General features: G+C 38.1%; 5 protein-coding genes and 1 long non-coding RNA gene across 12 annotated transcripts in view; 4 read left to right on the top strand and 2 right to left on the bottom strand.

The window, feature by feature from the left end:
• Positions 1-2,671: 2,671 nt before the first annotated feature.
• On the top strand, positions 2,672-4,123 carry LOC122577786 (prefoldin subunit 3-like). The gene is made up of 3 exons (XM_043749366.1): positions 2,672-2,905; positions 3,287-3,832; positions 3,967-4,123. Exons 1-2 carry the CDS (start codon positions 2,822-2,824, stop codon positions 3,773-3,775), a joined length of 573 nt encoding a protein of 190 aa, XP_043605301.1. The 5' UTR covers positions 2,672-2,821; the 3' UTR covers positions 3,776-3,832; positions 3,967-4,123.
• Positions 4,055-5,511, bottom strand: LOC122577802 (c-Myc-binding protein). 2 transcript variants are annotated; one of them, XM_043749400.1, is made up of 3 exons: positions 5,370-5,511; positions 4,856-4,977; positions 4,055-4,751 (listed from the first exon to the last, which is right to left on the bottom strand). In XM_043749400.1, the coding sequence occupies exons 1-3, from the start codon at positions 5,370-5,372 to the stop codon at positions 4,607-4,609; spliced, it is 270 nt and encodes an 89-aa protein (XP_043605335.1). In that variant the 5' UTR covers positions 5,373-5,511; the 3' UTR covers positions 4,055-4,606. The 2 variants fall into 2 exon arrangements, with proteins under 2 accessions (XP_043605335.1, XP_043605325.1); XM_043749390.1 differs by lacking the exon at positions 5,370-5,511 and adding an exon at positions 5,123-5,281.
• A 234-nt stretch (positions 5,512-5,745) lies between these two features.
• On the top strand, positions 5,746-6,705 carry LOC122577776 (transmembrane protein 267). 2 transcript variants are annotated; one of them, XM_043749343.1, is made up of 2 exons: positions 5,746-6,178; positions 6,254-6,705. In XM_043749343.1, the coding sequence occupies exons 1-2, from the start codon at positions 5,891-5,893 to the stop codon at positions 6,584-6,586; spliced, it is 621 nt and encodes a 206-aa protein (XP_043605278.1). In that variant the 5' UTR covers positions 5,746-5,890; the 3' UTR covers positions 6,587-6,705. The 2 variants fall into 2 exon arrangements, with proteins under 2 accessions (XP_043605278.1, XP_043605287.1); XM_043749352.1 differs by having other exon boundaries at positions 5,879-6,172.
• An 821-nt stretch (positions 6,706-7,526) lies between these two features.
• On the top strand, positions 7,527-10,622 carry LOC122577792. The gene is made up of 3 exons (XM_043749377.1): positions 7,527-8,067; positions 9,117-9,238; positions 9,913-10,622. The coding sequence occupies exons 1-3, from the start codon at positions 8,065-8,067 to the stop codon at positions 10,097-10,099; spliced, it is 312 nt and encodes a 103-aa protein (XP_043605312.1). The 5' UTR covers positions 7,527-8,064; the 3' UTR covers positions 10,100-10,622.
• Positions 10,623-11,185: 563 nt separating this feature from the next.
• LOC122571437 lies at positions 11,186-14,852 on the top strand. Its single transcript, XR_006318052.1, has 3 exons — positions 11,186-11,483; positions 11,564-11,834; positions 13,025-14,852. It is a non-coding gene; the product is annotated as an uncharacterized LOC122571437 (long non-coding RNA).
• Positions 14,853-14,997: 145 nt separating this feature from the next.
• LOC122571390 (single-minded homolog 2) overlaps positions 14,998-26,670 on the bottom strand; it is a 32,757-nt gene continuing 21,084 nt past the window's right edge. For all 5 annotated transcript variants that reach the window (XM_043735089.1, XM_043735095.1, XM_043735077.1 and 2 more), the window contains 5 exons: positions 26,346-26,567; positions 22,604-22,818; positions 21,846-21,952; positions 20,227-20,712; positions 14,998-18,142 (listed from right to left, as the gene is read on the bottom strand). In XM_043735089.1, the coding sequence (XP_043591024.1) occupies positions 17,424-18,142; positions 20,227-20,712; positions 21,846-21,952; positions 22,604-22,818; positions 26,346-26,567 (1,749 nt within the window). In that variant the 3' untranslated portion in view covers positions 14,998-17,423. The remainder of the gene's footprint in view (positions 18,143-20,226; positions 20,713-21,845; positions 21,953-22,603; positions 22,819-26,345; positions 26,568-26,670) is intronic.

Raw genomic sequence — 26,670 nt, 5'->3', positions numbered from 1 at the left:
TAGATCGCAGAGGACTTCGATTCACCTTCGTTCGCGTTAGCGCTGGGTCTCGTAAACATTGTGTCACATCGAACGTGAAAGGATGAAAGAACTCCTTTCAATTCATAGATGAATGCAAAATTTCATGTACTACATTGTACTGTATTTTATATGGTAATTTATAATATCGCAGTCGTTGCCACTCCTCTTCATCCTCTTCTTCTTTTCGCCCGTTCCTTGGCAGCAGCGGTTCCAGAAGTCGCTGAAATTCTTTCCTTAGGTACGTCATGTAACGCGAACGAAACAAAGTATGTAATATCCAGCATATTTGAAAGAAGTACGATTATTTTTCTTCATCGACGTCCATTAGGCTCGAGCTATTTCTTGGCCATCTACTGTTTAAAAGTACGAGTATGATGGACCAAGAGATACAACGCTTGGACTACTCAGAAGGAAGTATCGATGTTACGTAGCTTGATATTCCAATTGAGACCTTATAAGGTACGTTATTGCCGTGAAATGGAAGAAATGAAAACTCAAAGGAATGATTCAGGTTCTAGACTGGAAAGCAAAGACCAATCGATTAACGCGACGAGATTATAAGCAAGCGAATTCAGAACAGTTTGTTATGAAACGACAACGATCTGTGGCACGTTAGTTCCAACCTCAATGGCGGTTACAGGTTACCTAGGGCTTCCTGCGGAAATGGCCAATATACTCCTCCGACCTCCAACTCACTCAGTCACTCGCTCACTCGGATCACTCCTGTTTGGTGTACCCCGTACCCATATGATCGCCCTGTCGCTCGACACGTACTCGTTACGGGTCATCATCGTGATCTATGCGCCTACAACAAATGTTACATCCTTAATCTGTCCTAGCCTGCTAATCCTACGCTCGTGCTCAACGAGAAAGTTGACATTATTCTGCAACTGTAGATATAGACCTCGTTACTTCGCGACGCGATTAGAACCAATTTAGCTCGATCAAGAGCAAAACATTGTCTCGATGATCCGAAGGTTGCGATAAAATTGGTAAACGATGATACAAAATCGAGGGATTAAGAGGATGAAATTACAAAACAATTTCACGCAATCTCCTGTCGTGTTTGTTTCTTTTTAAAAAGCCGAGTGATAAATTATAATTCTCAAAACTAGAAGCAACAGATGTAATATTTTAATATTTAAATATTTTAATATAATTCTCCTAGTAGGAGTAACGATTTTAGAGAAATATTTACATTGTTTAACGGAGATTTATTAACAAAATGATTACAGAAAACCACGTTTCCCGATGTGTATCAAGTGCGACCTAATTCACACGTGCTCGTGGTCCATCGTTTGTTTTACATGCAACATGATTATCGTACAAAAGGAGAAGCTTCTTGTAAGATGTCTAGACGACTAGCTCGATGCTTACCCTGCTTTACACGATACGGCAACAATTCGGCTCTATTAGACCAATAAAGTGTATCAAAGAGGAGGAATGCGCCCCGCGTCAATCGTACATGTAGTGTCGGTTTGTCTGTCCGTGCTTTGATATATGTGCTTTGATACGGGGTGCGGGTGCACGGATAATTTAGATTCTACCCGGCCATACGTTAGAAGAACGGGCCAGAAAAAAACAGCTACGAAGAGGACGAAAATTTTTGGTGTTGTACGAGAAATGAAAAAACAATCTTCCATGTTGCAGTAAAAACATCTTTAAATTTTCTTGAGAAAATCTCCTTACATGTGCATGGAGTGGAAATAAAAAAATTATTGTACCGATAATTGTTATATTTCGTACTTTAGTATTTCATATTTTTAAAAAGGAAGCAAAAAATGAGAGTTCATCCTGGTTTGTAGTTTTCTTTTTATATTCACTGGTGTTTGACTCGTCATTTATTAGGAAAAAGATATTTAAAGAATCAGAACGTGCTGGAAATGAAATATAGAATAAAAAGTTGTTGGAAAATATTTTGCCCATGTAATGCTGATATGTGTTTATTATTATACATCTATATAAAGTTACTTTGGATTGCTGCCAATTTGCACGTAGCTTACATACAAAAGAAGGAAATTTTTACGATTAAAGTAATAATTCGTAATTAATGTAAAACGTGCGAGCATCTACGGAACAAAGTTCGATGTAACCAATCCCATGTGGCTTCCAATGCTTCCTAAAGATAATTGTTATCTTTATCGGAAATTAATTGCGATTCAATACTTTTGTAACACGTGATCGAAAGTAACACCTATATTTCTAGTACTCATTCGCTTGTTTCCCGCTGTTTCAATTATACGCGATACTTATTTACAATATTAGAAAACTTATCGTAATTTGATAACGTATATTTTTATCATGACAGACTAATATTAACGACCCTATTTATATATACATTTATTTTATCTTACGCATTTTGTTGTTCTTTGAAAATTTTGTTTTGCGAGTGCCTATACGACTTATCAATGCTTCGTGTGTTACTTAGCTTTTTTATTGGGAAATTCTTTACTCCAATTTTGTGTGTACATACACGGAGTTTGTAATTACTACCAACATAGAATAAATAATACATAGATAGTATCTTATATCTCAGCTTACCAGAAGAGGGCACCACCTCTTAGCCTCCAGCTTCGATTTAGATGTGTGTAACGCATACTTATATATGTGTGTATGTATATTTTACAGAAGACTATATTTAACTTCTATTTGACAATAAACTTTTATACTGAATATAATATATAAAATACTCTATGATTATTTATTCGTCAAATTTGTAACTAAAATGGAGATTCGTATTATATTAGGAATCTTCATGTAAACCTGTCGTATGTCATGAAAATTTATATGGTAATTCAAGATGGAAGACGGTGAAAATAAAGCGGACGTTGGGCTGGATAAAGAGAAAAAGTCGTACGCCGGAATACCGGAGGCGGAATTTGTAGTAAGTATATTATTCTAACGAAAGATTCACATACTATGTTGTTATAAAATTGATACCGATATGTAAATTCCGTATATTTATATTAAATTGTATTGCGAAAAATATTTTTACAAAGAAGTAATCCTCATGGCTATTAATCATTTTTATGAAATTCTGTAAAGTAAGTTCTATGAAATTTTCATTAAAAAAAAAACAGCAACAAACATTTTTTAATCTCTCTATTTGTTAAATGAATCTTTGCTTATTTGCATAATCTATAAAAATACATGGGATATACACACTTTCTCGGTACGCTAACCATATATGGTCACAAAAAAGACACGATGTTTTAATTGGAAAAATACACGTATTTTTATTTCACGTAAAATATTTTAAACGCAGGACGATGTCGACGCTTTTATGGCAAGACCTGAAAATGAATCAGCAGACAAAGTACTGCAGATGTTGGATGAGAACCATGGGAAATATAAATTTATGGAATATAATTTATTCAATAAAAGAAGACGTCTGAAAGCTCAGATTCCAGACCTAGAGCGATCGTTAGAAATGATTAAAAAATTGCAGCAAGAGAAGAACAAGAGCAAAGAATTAGAGACACAATTTTTACTATCGGAACAAGTTTATGCAAAGGCTGTTATTCCTCCTACTGATAAAGTGTGCTTGTGGTTAGGAGCTAATGTTATGTTAGAATATACTTTGGATGATGCTCAAGAGATGTTAACAAAAAATATTGAAGCAGCAAAGAGAAATCTAGGTTATGTTGAACATGATTTGGATTTTGTAAGAGATCAATTTACTACAACAGAAGTTAATATGGCACGTATTTATAATTGGGAAGTAAAACGCAGGCAAGCTGCTAAACCAACATGAAGGCTGTCTTTTTTAATAAATTCAATTTGCACGCAACAAATGCCTAAAACTCCAAGGGTAATTATACGGATGAAATAAATATCGAACAAATTCACATGTGTTATTATTTATTACATATATATATGTATTGTATACTTTTTAATAATATATAATAGTCTTAATTCTCTCTTTTTTCTTTTCTTTTTTTAAAGGTGACTTACATTGTCAAATGGAAAGAGCCTGGGAATAAAAAGTACCGTTGGAAGCTGTCAATGGAATAAAGGACTCAAATACTACACATTTAGGTTATAAGCTAGATACACCAATATTTATGTATATTGTCACAAATACATCTGAATTCTAACTTAATAATGTTGTTTTGTGTACTTACAGAAAGATCTATTACCATATTTATTATATTAAACTTAATTAAATTTATATTTTAATACTTTTGCAACAAAATATACAACTTTTATAAAAAACAAAATAATACATTACGTTTATTATTTGAAATATCACATAAATCAAAATTTAATTTGAACATTACTTTCTAATTTATCATCCTGCTTGGTATACTTTGATTATGAACTATGTTCTATGTAACCACGTTTAATTTGGTTAAAAAAGAAATATAAAAAGTATCACTATATACTTTTATGAACATGATTAAGAAATAGACTTATGACTAATGGAATTTGCAAGAGTCAAACTTAATTTATCTTATGTTTTAAATTGTCTTAGAAAGTGATTTTCTAAATCTATTTTAAGGCACATAGTCAGTCTGACTTTCTGTGAAAGTCAGTGTCCAGCACGGACTAGTATTCTATTATTGTCTAAAACTTTGTGCTTAAATTATTCTGCTCCTTCATCTGCTTCATATTTCACCAATTTTGCCTTTAACTCTGTGATCTTGACTTTAGCTTCTTCCAGTTCTTTCTTTAACGTTTGTACTTCAATGTCAACTTCAGTGATACCTCCTAAATTTTGACGAATGTATCTACGATACAATTCAGGAAATATATTGCACATCAAACATACAGGTAGCTACTGGTTTTTTTTATGACATAAACCTATTCAACCATTCACATATTAAAAGGATACTCTAAAGCATCATCAGGTTTTTCTGGTTCTTCGTATAAAGACACAAGCACCTTTGTAAGAGCATCCATAACGCCTGCTCTTTCCAGATATTTCCTGAATTCCTCTCTTTTAGAATCAGGTGGCTGAAATAAATATTTCAAAAACAATGAATATCAAAATTTATATCGTAAATTCAAGTATACACGCGATAATCGATTTGAATCAACAATACTACAAAAACATCGAGCCGCCATCACTATTAAAGAAGTCGTATAGAATTAGTATTACCTTGAAATTCGACATTTTTATTACCAACTTATCTTTATACAACTACTTTACGATACCCTGCAACTATTATTTATTAAACAGTTTAAGGAAATTCCAGCAACACGTGCTTAGCAAACCACGCGACACCTCGATGAATTAAACCGTTATGACACTCGTTCAGAACAAATGCCATATGATATATGTACACGATTTTCAAAACAACGTATATTCGAAACAACTTTTAATTCAGAAAAAAATGACCATTTACCATTGTGATAAGTGAATGTAGCGTGTAGTGCCAGTGAAAATGATCGTATTCTTTTACTTTGTTTCACTGGAACACAATTTACGAAATTAGCGTACTTTCGATAGTAGAGTTCGAATGTTAGTGTAGTTTATTTCGATCGATGTCACCCCAGTCAAAGAAGTATCTCGCATGGACCCATATCCGATACCATTTAAAAAATTTTTACCTCAAGATAAAATTTAAGTAATCATAAAATAAAGTATCAGGCAATATATGATAAATAATTATAAACGAAATCAGTGCAACCGTTTGATTAATGTAAACTTTATTTCGAAATATGTTAGATTCGTTAACTGGAAATTTAGTCGAAATATAGTATAATGAGAGATATCGTACTTATACGTGTATCGTGTATGTACTATATCGAAGCATTGATCATTCAAAATGGCGAGATAATGTTTGCACCGTAATTTTCGCGTCACTTTTTAAACAAAGGATTTAATAAAAAGGAATTTAACATCATTTTTAAGAGTCTTGTTGTAATGTTTCTTGGAAAAAGAGAAACTCTTTCACGGGTAGTGCTGACTGGTGCTATAGGTATCTGTTCGTTCATTGGTGATCAAGGTTTAAAACATGGAAAGACCGCTGCGACACGCGCGATTTTTGACAATGTCACTCACGCAATTGTCGGTGGGCTTACTTGGGCGGTTATCTTAAATTTGTCAAAGAAGTCTCTCTCCCAAAATTTTTCGAGTATTTTCTGGAGCTTTTGTTTATCGTCTTTTATTGATGTGGATCATTTTATCGCAGCATGCAGTTGGAAGTTAAGTGTAAGCAACATCATAACCTTTTGTAATTTGTGACAATGACGTTTGAGATTTAAATTTTGTTATTTCTTTTTACAGGATGCTACACATTTAGAAAAACGACCATTCTTTCATTGCACCACTCTTCCTATAGCAATATGGATCATGCTAAGTTTCTACGCAAGTGTATTTAATTATCCAAAGCTCAGCTACTATTCATGGATAATATTGGCAAGTTTTTTAAGTCATCATATAAGAGATGGTACGAGAAGAGGCTTATGGTTTTGTCCTATTGGTTCTACGCAACCCATTCCATATTATCTATACTTAAGTATGAGTATGATGCTTCCTCATGTGCTGCAATGGTTAATGGTATCATTTGTGCATGAATCTAAGTCTCTGGATAACGAGACATTAATTGATATTGTATAGATATTGTAATATAATTGACTAACTGTATGTATGTACATATAAATGGACGCGTAATCTCATTTTTATATTAATAATATATACATATATTTTTTTAATAAGTTACATATTCTTTAATTGCATTCATTAATAAATAAATATTTGTAAAAATTTTTAAAAAATAACAATCAGTGTATCATATGAAAATATCTTGATTACCTGATTAAAAAGAATGAAAATAAAAATTATTTTTAAAAACATGATCTTTTTGTATCATAACAAAGGACTGTTCAAACAATTCGACCTAATTTAGGAATCAACAGGAAAATAATTTTCATAGTTATCGTTAAATGTTGAAGATGAAACATAAAATACTAAAACAGGAAAATCTTATATATAATAACACATTAACGACCGCTGACGTATTACTATTTCTTCTTATGGTTGCTGCTAGCTTAAGAAAATCAATTACCAGTGATTCTGAAAAAAGGAAATTTCCTGTAATTATTTCAATTAATAGTAATGAATAATATAATGTATGATATTTAAAAGGGAACTTCAAATTCTCATGTTTATCTTTAAAAACATGTAGTATTTTATCGTGAGATCGGTGAAGTTATCGGTTGGAAATGTGTTAGAAAGGGTTAGTTGCGTCCATAATGTTTACATAGTTGTTTCCACAGACAGGTGTATTCAGTAAACGATCAATGTTCACGTATGCCGGTCTTTTGTGTTACGTGTCTCCAGAGGTAGATCGACGTTTGATTGCGATGTAAAAATTGAACGATACCCACGTAAATACGTGCGTGCTGTAATACGTAGGGACTTGAGAGGAAGACGCGGAAGACACGGGTGCCCTTGCAAAGTCAGCCGCGCGCACACGTGTGTACACGTACACCTTCCGTAGGCTGGAGGGGTTTATCAGCATTCAGCATTGCTTTGCTGGCTCTGTTACACACTTTACTTCACTCTCGTATTCGTTCGCGATCGTATATTAGTGTTTATTTACCTAGCTACATACCTTTTCTCTATCGAGCAACGATAGAGTTTTGCGTCGGCGTTGAGAGAAGTCCGTGGCTTAGTGAAGCAATCCATCTTGTAATTGAAAGTTTCAACTGTGTTATTATCCTGCTATCTCTTCCATGTTTTCACCATGACGCCGTCCGATTTTTACCACGAGAAATTCATTCTTCGTTTCGAACATGCTTTTCGTGAACAATTATGGCTCGTTAGCTGTGTTTCGCGAAAAAATAATCGGTGACATTGAGTTTTGCCTTCTCTACTGTGTTGTACCCCCTTGTACATAATATTTTTAAAAATCTTGTACGAACAGCAAAGGATTTCGCCGAAAGAGAATTTTACAATACCAGCAGATTTTCGCAGATATCGCATCGATCACGATAACGCGTTGATATCGTATATCTTGATTGTGTGTGCGCCAGTCCAGTATTGTCTCCAGACAGATCCCGTTTCACTTTTACTCCGTTTATAATATATTTACCATGGTAAGTACACGTAATTCTACTTTTCCTATGGATTATTTCTATAACAATCCTAAGGTCAGAATGTCACGGGCTCTGCCCAAAAATCGTGTTTCAGTTAATATGTACAAACCGTGCTGCGACATAGTTTCGTTTTAATACAAGTATACATATATATCAAGGTTACTGCTCGTCTTACAATTACAATGATTAGAAGACTGCTCATTTACCGACTCATTCCGAGTAATTGTTCCGTGATTGGATATCGTTTCGATGGAACGATAAAACACTGTTTAATATGACTTTGTGTTCATAGATAGCTAATTAAATTAAACAATCATTGTTCCTTATCAACCATGCATTAACGCTCCGTGAAATTTCACATGAAACAAGGCTAATCACGGACTTGTAATAAAGCTTGTTTTGTAATACTAATTACAACCACTCGAGCGGTTCCCTATTAGAGATGCAACTATGTATCTTCAAGGCTGAACTGGCGCAAGAAGAATCACTGGAATTATGCGATGAAAGTGATTCACTGCGAACATTTACAATTCTACTGTATTCAGCGTAGAATAATACCATTCGGTGACAGCATATGCATCACTTCATTCATGCCGCCTCGAACGTTTCATATGGCGGAACGTATCCGCGATTCATAAACTTCCTGTTTGCATCCAATATGTTTATCAAGTTTTATGGCGTCTTGACATCTGACGCGTTAAACGCAGGTTGCGAAATAACGCCTCGAGGAAGTGCAAAGCAACCGTGCGTGACAAAGATTCTTTCACATTCTTGCATTCTCACTATGTCCATCTTTGTTACGCCCTCGCTCTATTGGCACATTTCGAACCGCGAGAGTCTTTCACGTAAAGAGGAATTCGTTATACGTTCGGTCGATCGTTCATTCGGTTGGCTACTGCTTTAAGAAAATTTCCCTTCAAGGCAAACGATCATATTACTAAATCAACTACTAACAGCGATACTTTGGAATTTTTAAAAATAGATACCGCTGTCGAAACGATGAAATTTCTTATCAGTACAGGTCTAAAGTTAGATGTTCGATTTTCCAGGAAACCGATGACTTGTTGCTGTATTTTGCTATAGCAGCCGGTATTGTTGGCGGTGCTCTGTTGCTGCTCTTCGTTTTAGTGTTCGTACTGTTTGTCAAAGTGAATCGATTATCGAAAGATGGGTGAGTACTTTCTCGCGAAAGGTAGCACTTTCTTTCTCTTCATTGGTGTGTGCAAAAATCCATTCCCGATTTCTGCTTTTAATTTTTTGTATTTAAACGCTGTCGAGCTTTGCTTAAATGGAAAAAAAGAAAAAAAAAAAAACTAAACTAAATGTACAGCAGGCTTTGCTTGTTGAATGATTTAAATTAAATGTATTTTAATTGAACGGGTTTTCTGATTGAACTCGATGGATATTTAGTGACATAGCCAACGTTTCGTTTTTTTGGGACGGGCCACGTTCTCGACGAACTAGGAATCCGAATAAATCATGTAAGATTTACGTAAGATTCTAAACGTTCAAATATGATTGGCGAATCGCGGTTTTACGGAGACGTGCGAGCGAAAAGAAATATTAATTCGTGACTCAGTACGGCATTGATATCGTATCTTTGCCGCGCGCGACACGATTGTTTAGCTTATCTTGGTAAAAGAATGTGAAATGGATACGGGAATTAAAACGTCTTGCACGCGACCAGATTCCTTTTTTTTTATAATTATTTTCCCGACTTTCTAAAGTATACTTGCTTCTAAACTATATTTCAAGTATCTCTCGAATAAAATTATAATTACTTTTATATTATCTTTTTTCGCATCCAGCAATATTTATGTTATTAAATTGACGAAAATTGTTCAGGTTCAATCATCCGAACAGACAGAACATGATAGCGGACTATTGTTACACGAATCCTACAATTGTGCCAGGAGAATTGCTATCGCGTCGAGGATTTTCGATGTATAGCGGTTCCGAAAACATTGACGATGATTACAGAATGAAGAGGGATCAAGCTGGCACTTATCTCGAGGCACGGTCAAAATTTTGACATAGAACCATAAGTATAAACGATTCATCGAGTGCGTGACTTTGGAAAATACAAAGGATGGATTAATTTGGTGTTATTAATTAATTATACTCTGGTATCGAATGTTAAGTACGAATGTCTACGAATGTTAACAGAGGCGTTGTTCTGTTACATTTGAATTTAATTACCATCTGCCATAAAATTCATTTATGTATATATATATTTAACTATATATCGCTTTTGTTATAAAATGATCAAATTAGAAGTAGAAACGTATTTTTTATGAAGTATGAAATAGTTAATGGATAATAATACGAACGGTGTATAAACGTATAGATTTATCTACAAATTTTTTTATCTATAAATGATAATGTCTCGCTAAAAATTCAGCTATCTCGAAATAGTACATTCGATTACCGATAGATTACGCTATACGCATTAGTCACTCAGGGAATTTGCTCGCGATGATAAGAATTAAAAATCAGAATAGATGTAAATATAATCTACTGCAATTTGTAGCATAAATCAATTTAAATTATTACTAGAATTGTCTACATTTCTCCACTATTTCGCTTTCGTCTTTTTCCTCTTTCAGTCGTTTATTTTTCGTTTCTAGTACGTAGTTATTTAGTGATTGAATTCCAAAGATTCTTTACATAAAATAGCGTCTATTATGTTCGTAACGTATAATAATCATAATAAACACTGTTGCGTTCCTTATTTTGTCTATTCATTACCATTTTATATCTGTAATTTTTAATCGAAAGTAATCCAAATCTGACATTATTCATGTTAATACGTACGTAAAAAATTATTAAGTGCTTTCCCATTTGCGAATTAATATTTTCGATCGTATGTTTACAAGATCGTGGAAAAATATCGCACGTGACTCCATTAAGTTCGATTTTATACAAAAAGCATTACATATCTTTCAATTTAGGACCGAATTTCATCAATAAATTGTACATTATATTTATCATCCGATCGCACGTAATCCTCTTAGCGTGCATTTCCATTAATGTCCACTTAACTCTCGTGCAACGTGTGTGTCCCGGTAATTATTCCCTTGCGATCCGGTATCACCTCAGAAATTGAACACCACTCCGGTATTCCGATCCCTCGAGGCCCACCGATACATACTTACCTCCTACTCGAATCGCGAAAAGAATCGATTAATAAAATCTGTATCGACAACCAGGGGGCACTAAAGTAGTCAGGTTTGACGCTTAACAACAGTGACTCATATTGTTGACATATCGACGTCATTTAGAACGAAACAAATGTTTCAAGAGCGAGAAACAAAAGTTTAGAAGAACCAAAAATAAATTATCGAAGGTTCCAGAATGTTTACCATGTAAGCAGAAATTCTACGAATTCTACAGGATGCGTCACGAGACGGTCGCAGGTGCGTGTTAACCGGGAACATCTACGACTCCATATATGTAAGTGGTTGCATCAGGTAGTTACTTGCGTATCTCTTTTTAGAGCGGAAGTGGAACACCTTCCGACCGATATACGCAACAACGTCGATGTGGGTGGCGATGAGGATGTAGGTTGGGATACAGACGATGCTACGGGGAGTAGGCAATAGCATGGGGATAGGCCGTAATTGGTATAAAATCATCGAGCAAACACATCGGACAAGACAGCCTGAGGGTTGTGGGCGGCGTTACGTGCCGTCGCCTTGGTAACCGTGGGGCGATTCTGCTAAAGCACCCCTTCGCCTTGATTGCGCACAGGCCCAACCGCCCCCCGTGTACGTACGTTCTGCTATCTATCTATGTGTGCGTGTGTTTCGCGCGTATACCGCGTGCTTCTATATGTATACGAGAATCCGCGAAAGCGCCATCTGGTCTTACCTACATGCCAGATTTACAAGGCGCGCACACGGTCCGTTTTTCCTTGTATGCGTTACACGCATCTTCTGTCGACTCTGCGTGCATGGAAACTATCCTTAATCGGTGGCATACTACCACAGAGATCAGCTACCATACTTTGGGAAATATTTCACTGCGCGAGTTAGACGGAGTGTCCTAAGATATCGTCGAGAATCTGTCGGATTCCATAATGGCCGCTACAACGAAATTTAGATTATAGTTTCGTTTCTAGAGGGATCTATAGTAACGTAGTACGCAGCTTTTTGCAAAGTTAAATCGATGTAGAATTTATTTTCGAAATAGTTTCTTGAATTGAATTATAACTTTTATGGTCTTTATTTAGGGTGCAGATTGAAATAAAGATTATAGCGGAGTATGCTGCTAAAGCTCTCCCCCGTTAATAATAAGGGAATATCACACCCTCTGTATTTGGATATACCTATATAAGCGCTTTCACCGGAACACGCAACTTGTCGAGTGTTTAGTTTAACCGCACCCCGTGAATCCGCGTTTATGCTCCTAATCGGACTGGATTACGGTCAGTTTCGTCGTGTCGCTCGCAAACCATGTCACGAGACATATGTTATTCTTCGAGCATTCGATCGCCACGTGCAATATTTTCTTTCGTTTTCCAGCGAAACATAACAAGACTCATTGCACGTGTCGTCGAAAACGTAATCCGTTCGAAATCTGTCTTCAATGTCTGTATGATCGATTATTGAATTTTCAGTTTCCATTTGCTTCGCACGAACCTAGATTTTTATTCTCTGTCCAATTAAATACGTAATCTTCTTATCCCACCATCTTGTCAGATATTTTGTCTTTGAACTGCATAAAAAAAAAAAAAAGAAAAGAAAAAAAAACAAAACGAATATACTTCCCATCTTATGTCACCTATTTAAAAAATCCTATAAATTATCTCAGGTAGATCGATCAATTTTTCTATCGTTCCAAAAACGATTAGCTACAGAAAAACCGCTCCCTTCGTTCGAGATCATCCTAACAAAAATTTGATCGATCTACTTAAATTACCATCATTTTATTCATTGTTACGTTTCAAACGTTTCAGATACGTCGAGCAAGAAACTCCGATTTTCAGGATCATGTAGCCGACGTCGATCACGCGTCTCTCGATTCTCGTCAAATTAAGGCGCCTTCGACCTTCCTTCCTCTGATCGTCGGCTTAATCGCGGTCAGCGTCAGGACGTCGCCGTCGGGAATGGGTCGCGTCCGCGACGGGTGATCGCGCAATTTCACAGGATCGTGACTGCGTCAGATTCGCTGGCCGAAGAATTTAACGAGGCGCACGCGGCTCGCCCTCCTTCGGTGCTATCGTCCTTCCAATCGCACACGTTCGATAATAGCGGCCCTTGTAAACGCGAACACCCTTAATCACTGTGTCCTTGTTACACGTTACACCAATCTCACGGCTGATGTATATTCATGGACCTGTCCACGCATGTCGAACCAGAATCGTGTAAATGCCACCGATCGCTCACCTGACCTGCTCGAACACCCGATACGATCATTTTCATGGAAGGGTGGATTTCGTGTAACGTACGATGACGCGCAGGTTGTTGATTGATATCTGCGATGCAATCGCTTGGTTACGAGATACATCGGTGTTTATAAGTATCACGATACCTACCCGTTACATTCATTGGAAAAGACCAACAACTTTTACTTTGGTCAATCCTGTTGTTTTGTTTGCATCTACGATCTATGTGACATGCAGTGGATGTTACGTTTCGATTGATACGTAGATTCGTAACAAAATAATTAGTATCTAAGAACAGAGAAAAGTATTCAATTTATATGAAGTATCAACAGATGTTCCAATATGTGTAGATTTAGAGTTGTCGAAAGTTGCGTAAATTGACACTGTGAGGTTTCGTCATTGGATTCTCCCGAGTTAATTATAATCTTATTAGAAACGTAATATTTTCAGTCGATTAATTGTTTAATTTGTCGATGCTTCCTTCGGGCAAAGATAAATGTCTCGATATTTTGCTTGAAACTTTTTGCATCCACGGTCCTTGCAGAATTGAAGTTTCGAATACGCTTCGATAGAGGCTTCTTAATTTCTCCAGTTCTCACAGTGCCAAGTCGACTTTCGAATCGCACGAACACAGTGCGATTCTGTTCTCGAATAGAAAAATTAGTGACTCCTCCCGTGAAACCTGTCTTTTTAGACTCTAATAGCGGAGCCGAGACTGACGGCGATTATAAAGAGGCACGTGCCTCCCTTCATGAGCGACCCCATGCAGGCAAGCACGCGACCACCGAAAGCTAACCCAAGAATCGTACATGGCACAATTAATTTATTGTTCGTGCCGGTGCAGTGACAATCGGGCGAACGCCAGAGAAAAACAGGATCGTTGTTTTCTTCTATTTCATTCGGGGGGATCCGGGAACGGATGCCGCCAGCCGATCCTTCGCCTTTGTCGTGGGATAATCAACGACCTCTTCAGAATGCCGAGTTTTCCTCGATGGTATAAATTGTACGATTTCATAAAAAGTTGTATAAAATTATAAAATGTTTAACTTTGGTTAAAAAATTCTCGCAACGTTCTTCGTAAAAGAACGTAAAAGAACGTTCAACGTTCTTTTTAAAGACTTTCTCTTATAGTTTCATATTTGTATTGCCGCAGTTGCTTACAATATAATATTAGCTTTCACGACAAGAAGGACAGCACAGCAAGGAGGCAAGAAAAAAGCAAAGTAGCAATAATGTTTAGTCATAAGTTGCAATAGTTTGCAGTCATTAGTTTTAGACGCTAGAGGTAAGAATATGCTAATGAGTGCAATACGATAAATGTAAGAATTGTAATCCGAAAGTTCGTCCAAAGCCGAAAGCCACGGACTAAAATAAATAATAATAATAATAATAATAATAATAAATATTAGCTTTCGTCACTCTCTCTTGATAGCGTCTTTATTTGTTTTTTTAACGATCTTATAGTGTGATATTTTTGCATTTTGAAAACTGCCATTGATTCTGTTAGAATGGACCTCTTTTTCTAAACGTCAGAAAATATCTTTCATCTGCGAATTGGTTGGCAGAAGAAGAATTATAATCTTGAACCCAGGATGAATGCTAATCATTTTTGTTTAAAATATTTCATGGAATATCGGACAGTATTTAACGTGTCCATATATTTCGACTTAATTTATAGGAATTCAGTGAAAAGGAGAAATATGTCACCATGTCCATTATGTTATTTACCTTTCGCAGGTACCTGTAGGAAACAGGATTGAACGGGATGGGGAATTCCCGCAGTAAAAGGGAAACTTCGCCATCGATAAAATATCAAATTATCCGAAGAACGATGATTTATTGCAATAGTTTCGTGCAATGAATTTACTCAACGCATTTAATGAAGTTTCTTTGATCAATTGAAAAAAAAAAAAAAGAAAAAACAGGAACACTTCTATTATCTTTCTAACATCGAATAATTCGCTTCAAGAATAGCTCGATTCATTTATTGATTTATTTCAATTGCTCGTTACTTTCAAGATACAATAATTCCAATCGCGACGAGAGAGAACAAAACTTGAAGTTTTTATTCGTTGAAATAGATTTAAACGCAGATTTAAATACAAATATATCGATCGAGAGAGGAGGATCTATGTACGAAAAGAAAATAAGAGAAAAATAGTAGCAATAAGATAGATTCATCAGAGGAAAATATCGATTATATTTTTCTCGCAATAGGTATGCAGCGCGCGCGCTATCACTTTTACAATATTTACAACGGTTACAATAGTAACGTATCGTACAAGGCGGTGATCATCACCCCAACTACCAAACAGTACCTTCGATTCTTTAATTTACATCGATTATAAATAATAGTAGTTCGCAATTGGCAATGTGTACACGTGTATTATACATGTGATTTAACCTCGTGGTGCTAACGTGGCGGCCACGAGGAACTCCTAATGGTTGCTATAGTATGGATGTTCGATAATAAAATACTTCGATGATTAAGATGTAACTGGGATCGCCAGAATACTCTATGGTCATATTTATTAAGTATTGGGTTTTGGAGATGCGCGCGATATTTAAATAAATGCGGATTAAGATATAACAACGGTGATATTTGTACCTTTGTTTTCTCTTCTGATAAGAAGGAGGGTGTGTTTCTTTGGTCGGTTGGTACAAACACCGGTCAGTCTTCGGGTCTACCTAAGTAATATCTACTGTATTTATATATAAGAGTTTCGACCAGCTACGAACGACTATGTAATGTACATGTCTACAAATTAAGTATGTATCTCGCGCTATTCGTTCGGATCTTCACCGATCTCCTCGCTTTTCACCTTATGTACAGTTACATGCTTGTAATTTCCTATTGGCGAATAAATGCTAGGGTTAGCACTTTTACAGAACATTTCGTGTAATTAAATCGTATAAAATCACTCGTCCATAGACACGATCGCGTTATTTTCCACCTCAGGTATCTCCAGTTTGAGAAGAATTTTAGCTGTTCACGTCCAGCGTGTAACTCGCAGAAATTCTTTTCTCTTTCTGTTATTTTAATTTCCGTTTCGATCGAATTTTCTCGCCCGTTAATGTTACCTCGTATTTGGCCGATTCGAATCCGTCTGTTTTCTCTACGATGAATGTACAATTAAAAATGTCGTTGGCATTCGAATCAAAATCTTGATTGAATACACGATCGAAATCGTTATCTTAGCTAATGTCGACGAACGTCATTAGCGATCAAACGATTACATAGGTTTACGTATAAATAAGCGCTTAAGGAGTGAAAGAGAAAGAGATGGATATGTTAAGAGGCGTTCGTACAATTCTTACAAAAGGAAAATCACATTTGCCACATGAACATAATCAGCCGCTACAGAATATCCGAAGCTTAACTTATATCAATCTCGAGGCAATTATTCGACGTAATTGCCACAAGGTGCTAGTTCTTCAAACAACAAGCTCAAGTGATATGTGAATAAAGTATAACAGACCTAATGACCAGCGAATTTCACAACGGATCGTCACTCAATATGCTACGATACGATATAGTAAACCTTCGGTGTCGCAAATCCTTAAACGATTACCATCTTCTTAAATATATCAACTGTACAGCTGTTCTCGTTAGAGTCTTACGCAAATTCGGCAGTATATTCAGCGACATTTTTAATATTTCCCAGTATTTCTACCATACGTTTCCTCGTGATTCACTCGATATTCTGATTTCACTTGGAGTTCACGATTTCTCACTGTATCCTCCGCCCGAAATAATCTTCCATATTTCCGATGGTCGAACGCACCAAATCTTAGCCTTCCATTGAACAATCTGTTCGCGTTCATCGTTCACCATTATTCTCGAATTGTCGATATTCGAGCGTTCTTGCAGGAAATCGTTGTTCGTCCCATTGGAGGACATATCACAATAGCACGACTCGTGGTTACAGTTGGTATCGACGTGCTATGCGCAAGCCGCGTCTAGTTCGTGTCAGTGAACGAACTGATGATGTGCTTCGTAATGATGTTGATAGTGAATCAGGTCTTGCACCGAGCTTGGACTATATTGCTGCGAGTCTACGATCACACTGGTGTAGCTGGCTGGCGTTGGTTCTTGATGATGATAGGAATGCTTCGCGGGATTATTATTGGTATTATAGTGACTCAAATGAGGTTGGTACGAAGATTCGTAATGTTGGACGTTGCTGGAAGCACTGGTACTTGCGGTTGCATTGTGAGTCTCGTTGTTGAGATTGCAATTAGGGTGCATGATCACGCCACCGACTTCGTTTAAATTGGATGGCGCCGAGTCAGGCATGTAGTGATGATAGTAAGGATGATAACTGTGCGGTACGGAGTATACGCTCAGAGCATTCGGCAAATGAGTATCCATGGCGTCTGTGCTGCAACAGGAACTCGACGAGGTGGAGTAAGGTCTGTTCTGTTGGCTACTTTGAGGACTGTGTTGTTGCTGCTGCTGCGGTGGTGCTTGCTGCTGTTGAGCTTGTGTCTGTGGTTGTGGCTGCGGTTGTGGCAGGTTTGATGGAGGCGTCGAATGATCCAGTAGATGAGGGGAGTGCTGGTGTTTCTGTTGAGCGTTTTGGGGACTGTGTTGCTGCAGGTTCGATGGGGAGTTTGCGTGATGCATAGGGTGAGGATGTTGCGCTTCTTGTTGCTGCGTTACCGAAGCTAGTGGGTCTTGATGCATATCTGAAAGAAACATTTTTCGTTTTTCATTTTTCAAATTCGATACCTCGTAGTAGAATTCCGTTTATACGAATTTGCCGGGGGACAAACAGTTTATAATTGCAGACACGTAATTGGAGTCGATGTAATAGGATACATAGTTCGTTTAACCAGCCGCTAATTAAAATTTCTTTCAAATAAATCGTGTTCATACAAACGGAGTTCATCTGCTATATTTTAATTATATATATAACAAGTTTTCGATCATTCGCCGAAACTGTCAGTCGTATTTTTGTATTGTCTTTCGAATCGAGCCGGTATAGTGTCAATCGACCGTTCTACTGTCTGCGATATTTTTCTGTTGCTATGTTTCTTTACTAACGTCTAATTATTGTATTATATTATATTATAATATATTATATCTATTATGTTACTGCATCTTAGATACGCTTGGATACTATGAACATTTGTAAGGGATGTATTACAAGAGTTGTTTATTCAGTGACTTGGATTTCCTGTGGCAGTGCGTCTCATTATAGTTGCAAGGACTGGTCATCGGTAGCACGATGATCAATTTTTAAATCGCAAATTGCCTGTCAATTAAAATTCATGCAGATCTCTCTCTCTCTCTCTCTCTCTCTTTCTCGCTGGATCCTAGCAACCTCAGCTCCTGAACGGTTTTCGTGAAATCTTCAGTTAGAAGTTAGAAAGCATTTTATCTGCCTGAGATTCACGAGAGAATGATCTTGAGCATTATTGCCGATGGAAAATCTTAAATAAAGTTGGAAATTTCCAGCATTTCAAGTAGAGGTGTTCGGTACTTTTGCTGCAGCCAGTGACTTGAATTTACATGCAGTGCACGCTAGATCGGTCGAAGATTCTTTTCCTTTTCGCCGTGCATTTACCTATTTCTAATTGGCGATTGCAATTCACCAAGCATCTCTTGGTATAGTGATTCGGTTAGTGATCTTGTTCCCTCTTTTTTCAGGTACACGGATAAGCTTTTTCGTTATGTAAACAGCTTAATTTCATCGGTTGATTTCAATTAGACTTTTTACTTAACTTTCGTAGTAATATTTTATGGACTTAGTTTTCTCTTCCTTTAACAATCCGAAGACTCGGATTTCGTCAAATTTTAGCTTGAAACGTGGATCTCGTACTAAACAGTCTTAATATCGACGAACTTAATGTAAACTCTGAACCTGGAAATGATGGTATACTCTCCTATATTTGTTAGATCTTGTATATTCACATCGTCCAGAATATTATGCATCATCTTTAACAGGTCTGTTTGCTCTGAAGTATTCTCTCATAAATGGAAAATTCGTCTAATCTGTCCTATCCATGAAGGAGAGAATACCTATAATATCGAAAAGTATAGTTCCGAATCGCGTCTCTCGTTCACAGGTTACATTACCAAAGTTAACGTTACTGCACTCGAGGATCCTAATTTCGTATACAGAGCGTCAACGTTCTTTAAGAAAGCCAACACTTTTAGACTGTCACACGGTGTTCTGGTCAGACCTCGTTTCGAGTACTGACCTATCAACCGGTCGCCTTACCATCTTTATCTCGTCAAGAGAATAGAACATCATAGATACAACATACGATATAGATTCCTACGCTTAACTGCTCGCGGTTTAGGTTGCCCAAAGTCTCCTGATGACTATTTTCTGATCTTAAACCGTTAAAAACCTTGTGACGCTCGAACGTCAACGTTAATAGTCGATTTACTTTTTGCTCGTAAGATGCTTAACGACATCGCGAATAGCCCCGAAATTGCAACGCAGTTCGAATTGTGGATATCTCGGCTTTCTATTAGATCCCGTCTTCTTTTCAAGCAGGAGCTCGCACTCTTTATAGTCAACAAAATTGTTCAAGTAGGTTTGTTACAAAGGTTAATCTTCATCGCGAAGAAATCAACTGTATTTTCGGCTTCATCGTCAGATACATCTACAGGCATAGCTTACTTTCTGTTCTGTCGAGATAGATGCTTCTCATATTCTAACAAACTACAGTCCGTAAACATAATGATAACGACGATAACAACGATGTTAGATCGTAAAGCTTTATATCTATTTAAAAGTTTTGCTTCAAAGCATCCTTACCTCCATATTGGTAAAACCAGTCGGAGTTGTATTTTAGATTGTCTTCGTGAGAGCTGCTGTTTACGTTTTGCGGCTGATAAGACGGCGACAGATAATGATTGTGATTCGTCAGGTCAACGTACTCGGGTCTAGGATAAGTGGCACCGTTTGCGTAATCGTTATCAGGCGATTCCTTTGATCTGGTTCGATACGCCGGTGAACGGGGGCTGTGATTGTCCAGCTCGTTGATGCTTCCGCCGGTGGTCTGTGTCGACAGAGGGGTGTTGGGAGGATTGCTCGAGTTGGAGCAATAGGACTTTTGCTCGCAATTCAACAACAGGTCCGTGTTCTCTGGCTTCGTCAACACGTAGTTGACCGACACGATACAATGAGGTCGGGAACTTCGGGAATTGTGCACTATCGTGACGTACGACTGCATCCAGACCCATCCTCCTGATTTCGTCAGAAACCTGTAGTACTTGGTTATCACTTGGCCCTTGTACAGTACTGTGAGCAGAAAGAAAGAGAATAAAACACGCTGGATTTATCGTTATCTCGGGAATCACTCTGCTATCTACAATTATGTTTCTTGGTCGATCGACGATTCAACGGGAGGAAATCATTTTTATAGTCGAATATTTTAGAGAAGGCTGTTTCGTGAATCGATGAAAGGAAATTTTCGAGCGTAACGTCGATCGTACAATCCGCAGGCGCAGACATTAGTGGCATTATGTCAGGCTCCCTTCGAGTTGCGCTCGTGAAACTGCGAGTCTGTTCAAACAGTGATAGCAGTAACAGCCTCCTCCTCTCTTGCCCTCTTCTACCACCCTTTGCCCCCTCTATCCCCTCTCTTCCTTCTCGTTCACCCTCGCGCTGACGTTCACGCACACACAAATACACGCGAACACATACACACACACACGTAGACATCTAGACACGTATACACATCAGGCCAGTCTCTCTTTTCTACTCTGCTCATAGCGCCATAGCAGCATTGTTCAATCAATAATGTACACCGTGTATGTAATACGTATGCATATACTTAGACTTTAACGTGTTGGCGCGCCACGCAAGACGGGGCAAAGAAAGAGGAGGAGAAAAAAGGGAAATGCTGTTATACTCCGATGCTTCGTCTGAAAAGTCGACTCGCGGAGGATGGGAGTTAAGAAAGATCAAAGGATATTTCGTCAGCGAGGGCGTCGCCGAGTTAAGCAGCGTCAGCTGCTTTTGGCCTTGCGAGAGCCTCTTCGAGCACTCCGATACCACACCGACGCCTCTGAGACCGCTTTCGAATACACACGCGTCAGGAGAAATAAGGCCTATTTCGATCGACACCTATTTACTATTCGCCTCGTTCATAGTTACAGTTGCTACGGTATATCTATCGTATCAGTTTTTAACATCTTTGTCTATAACGTTTTCAACAGCAATTCCACAGGACCTGGAATATTTGCTCGTATTATCCGATATAGATATCAATACCGTGCAAGTTCTAAGGCAAAGTTACGTTTCAAGTAGAAACATCAAACGTGTAAAAATAGTACGAAAATCTCAGCGTTTGCTTTCAATTCGAGTGTAGGTTACTGCCATTGAAGATGAAATTAGAGAATGAAGAGATAGAAATTGTTTGCGATACTTACAGGTTCCATGAGCGTGCCTCAGCTGCATCATGTCGCAACCATGCACATAGTGATACAGCGTCTTCTCGATCAGATCCGGTGGATCATAGCCAGTCAGTTGCGATACACTGTAACAGCAAGAAGAAAGATGAAAACACCTTACAATATCCACTATACTGTCTTCCTTTGGCTACAAATATTTCAGAGAGGAATATATTTATCTTTGCCGGGATTTGCCAAAGTCCAGTCGAATTCGAGGTTTACATAACCGTCGTCATCCATGGAGATCGATTTTCCGGGCGCGATATAAAATTTCATCCCGCGTTCCATCGCCCTACCCCGTATTTATACTCCGTCACGTGTTCATTTCCCAACGTGTACACGCGACTGAAACGTGTATACGTGTATGATATAGCCTTGTCTGCGCGGGATATTTATTTGACGCGAATAAAAAAAAAAAGAAAAAAAAGAAAAAATAGGAAGAATAAAAAAAATTGGAAGGAAGGGAAAAAATATCTAGCGAGACCGTGGTAACACGAAACTGATTTTAATGGCCGCCGAGCAGGACCCTCCTCTACCCCGGCGTCGATATTTCGACGCAACTTAACACCGTACCGTAATTACTGCGACAGAAATAATCTGGCTCGTTGTTTCGTCGAGTTTCTCCCCCCCCCCCTTTTTTTTCTTCTCCCGCTGGTCGATCGAATTCGATCGAACCACCAGACAAATAAAAGTGATTCACCGAACTAATGTCTGACACGATTGACTTTCTTCCTTACTTCGCGTCCACGAAGATCAACTTTAGGTCCAACGACGCACGAAACATGAACATGTTCTGATATAGTTTCACTTCCGTCAGACAACGTCCCGGTAGAGAATGACCCACCGCTAGTAGACCGACTTTTCGAATACAGTGTCGACCTGCACCGTCTTCGTATTCCGAGCCCACCGGTCCTTCTACGATACACCTTAGGTAACCGGAACAATGTATCACCTGTAACAAGTAACAAATTCATTTATGTAGAGAAATATTGTTCGAGAACACTATTTGGTTAAGATCTACTGTCTTCTCCTCTCATTTCGATTCTAGTCTTTCCTGAGATTCAAATTAGCTTCTATGGGCAGATGTATTTATTTATTTATTCCCTTTCCGCAGGTAACCCGAATCGTTTATGTTTACACCTAATTTCATCACTGTGCTTCTATACTTTACTGGACTTGCATAAAAACGTGCAAAAATTTTGCGACACCTACCGACGCTTATATCACTTCGCTTATAACGCAATTAGTTTTTAAAATGAAAGGTTGGAGAGTTTTTCAGAGAAATCAAAAATTGACCCAACTTGCTTAGGCCGGGTTTAATTAACTTCTCGCGGAGGGATTTCGCAATTAACTTTTGATCAACTGCAGGGCCACAGTTTAAAAGTAGGAAAGGGAGAATATTCAAAGGAAACAACGCAATTAAGGACGATATACTCGACACGCAGGACTTGTAGTTATTTACACATGTGCACGTGATTATTCTTAATGTTATACAGCGGTGCCGACAGGGCGTAAGTGCGACACTCGAGCGAGTTCATCGGTGGGGGTTGAAGTGCGGATTTTCGCGTGGAACGACGCCGCTTCCGGGGGTAAATTAACAATTCCTGCTTAATTAAATGGCCGATGAAACGGAAAAAAGCCTCGTTCAACGTCGCCTGTGTCTCGAGTAGATGGCGGATTTGTAAAGCAAATAGGCTTGTTCCGTATGCCCGCGTTGCATTCTCGCTTCTCTCATATGCAATTTCGCGATGCATTGGCGCGGGCCCGAGCGTGCGAGTACGGGAACACGAGGGTGAAACCGGCAACAAACGAAATACATAATTCGTAACGGGGTGCGGACTCGCTCGATTCCGTCTGTGGAAACGAGCTCGAGTGACGCGAGTGAACAACCGATTTTTAATAGGTACGGTATCATCCAGTAATAAATTGAGTAATAAATCGAGTCACAGAAGACAAACTCTTTAATTTCTTTATATAGTAACATAACAGTTTGATACTCGATGAACGAATGATTTGCTTCCATTTACCCAAAAAGTTTAAATTCCCCCAAAAATGTCCAATAAATTCCATAAATTCCAGAGACGATGTAAAAAATAATATTCCTAACATCATTTCGGGAATCTTCTCGTTGTGGCTTTCGAACGATTCGATCAAGTCTAATTCGATAAAGTTTAGAATCAACGAAATTCTAATTCGCGAAAACGATTACGCAACGGATGATTCCTCGCTGCTAAAGTGATTTTTCTTTCGTTTAAAATTCCAAATTTGGTTATTTAAAAATTAAGTTGTACGATGTATATTTCTGAACCCTATCAAAATACACTAGAAATGATCGTTTATGAAATTTCATAAATTTCTCACTTATCTTCGAGAAACTTGCATTCACGAATCTAACAAGTTGTTCTTTTTCCAACTACTTCAGCGTGACATATTCCTTCTTTTTGCTTCTCTACCACAATTTACCTATACAGAAATTTCCTAAAACTAGTTAAACATTCTAAAAGAAACAGTGCAACGTTCGTGATTGCCGAAGATCGCGACCCTTCCACTCGTTTGCGCAATCGTCGATCTAATTCACTGAAAATCGGACGAAGCGCCTACTCGCGCCTACGCAAAATCCAGCCAACTACTGGTTTGGTCTTTGTGTGTCTAAGTGCCATACAAAAAGCTACCTTCGTCCCACGTAACCCCCTTCGGGGAACACGCCTTTAACAGCTTACAGGGGTTGCATTCATGACTTTGCTCAACGCCTATTGGGGTCTTCTCTGTGTGCGATTTCGTCGAGAGCCACGGTCATCATAGCGCTACAGGCTTGAACGACCTATTTGCCAAACATTTTCCTTTTCGAGGGCAGTCTCCTTTGCTACGGCAAGTGCAAAGTGTTGCAGGTCCCTTTCCCAGCGCTTACCCTTTACGAACGATAAATGAAACGATGGTTATTGCCTGAACATATGTGGAACATTTGGTAAAACCAACGTGTATCATCCGCGAAAGTATTGGGGTGGATATCCTGATTTTCGGTAAATCGTTTGTGGTATTAATGATCGTAAATCGTGGCGAGCAATTGTCGGCGAAATCTGGACCGCACCAGGGAGACTGATTTAATCGGATCGATGAAAGTAATTTGGGTAATCCATGAATAACGATGCGCGCCGTGTTCGGAACATCGATCCCGGTCTCGAAAAGTGGATTTCAGATATTCGCTTTAATATAATTGGTAGCTTGAGCGAGATTTGAGAATATTTGAAAGAATACGGTAAATAATTATACATGTAAAATTATTAGGACGATCGATTATCTTTGATAGAGCGTGATTTAACCATAAAATTAATGGATCTGTAATGATTTCATTTACATAGAATGAAATCGATCTTTAATTTGCATCAACAGAATCGATGTTTATAATTCTCAAATCCAGTAAAATTACATTGTCGCGTAAGAAACTCGTCGTCGTCGTGTTTCTTAAATTTCTTGATTCACGAATCACGTAAAGAAGATTCTTGTGGACCGATGAAAAGCCAAGCTGCGTTAATGGAAACTGTGATGTCTAAATGAAACACGTATATCGTATATTTAGTCTCGTAAGATATTATTTAGTAGACAACGTAGATTTATATTCTAGCGATTTCACAACGTTATAAACGACACTTCGAAGTCATTAATTCGCGTAATTAATTCTTGATAAAATAAAAGAAACTTTGTAAATACGTCAACAATTTTCTGATTTTTCTATCAGAGAAAACAGCGCTAGCGAAAGCAAACGGATGGAAAGACACGTTCGAAATATAGAAAAATTATCTGGAAAGCTGAAATCGAAACGAATCGAGAACGAAATGGAATCGACTGAAATAAAATTGTTCCACAAAGGAGCCACGGCCACAGAGATTGATCTTCGTAAATTTCGATTATTCCGGATATACGGAACACGTTCACGTAGCCGGTGTTTTTATTGCACGGAAGAAACGGATGCAGCCGAGCGAGTTTAAGCAGCCTTCTACCTGGTGGCCGTTTTCTTTTCGACTGGCGCGTGACCAGGACAATACCGTCCCTACTTAGCTCGCCACTTCTTATCTCTTATTTAGCATTTGAATTTTTATTCGTTTTATGATTTCCTGTGCAAGCAGCCTAGGCGTTATGCTAATCGTTGAACGCCTTCTCCTCGCCGCCTTGTCTCGTGGTTTGTTTGCTGCGAATATTGCGCGATTTACGAAACCCAATAAACCGATAATCGCGTACTTTCGTCTCCAAGATAATCGTTAACCCTCGAATTATTATTTCAGGAAATTTCTCCTAGTTTTAGCGCGAGATCCATCTTTTTGAAATACGCGTATCGTTGTAATTACATTATCGTTGTTCGTAAGGCTAAAAATTAACTCGTTTAACTATTTTAGGTTTACAAAGTTTGTGAGAGATGGGCAATTTTCTGAACGTCGGAAAGACGCGAATCGAAGAATTTTTACATAATTTTGATTACGTTACCTTGTATCCCTCCGTGACTAGTCCCGCGCATCTCTTCGCCAAATTGCACTTCATTCTCAGGATAAAGACGCGTTCCAGTTCGATTTCGCCTCTCGAGTTTGCAGGCGGAAAAGTGAAACCAGCGAGATCCGCCGGGCTCTGTGGTAGGTTTAGGACCGATAACATTTCAGCGTGATCGTTCTGGTAGATGTACTCAAAGATACTGTTACCCGTTAATTCCACCTGGACTCATTAACACTTCACGTCAGGAGATTCTGCGTGAAATTTTCATCTTCCTAGCAGAAGCTTAGAATACTTGCATTGAATAATTCGAAATAGATATAAG

The sequence above is a fragment of the Bombus pyrosoma genome, linkage group LG1 (genome assembly GCF_014825855.1).
Source record: "Bombus pyrosoma isolate SC7728 linkage group LG1, ASM1482585v1, whole genome shotgun sequence".
In the NCBI taxonomy this organism is placed as follows: domain Eukaryota; kingdom Metazoa; phylum Arthropoda; class Insecta; order Hymenoptera; family Apidae; genus Bombus; species Bombus pyrosoma.
Note: the sequence above shows the minus strand (reverse complement) of the source record. Positions and strands in the feature narration are given on the sequence as shown.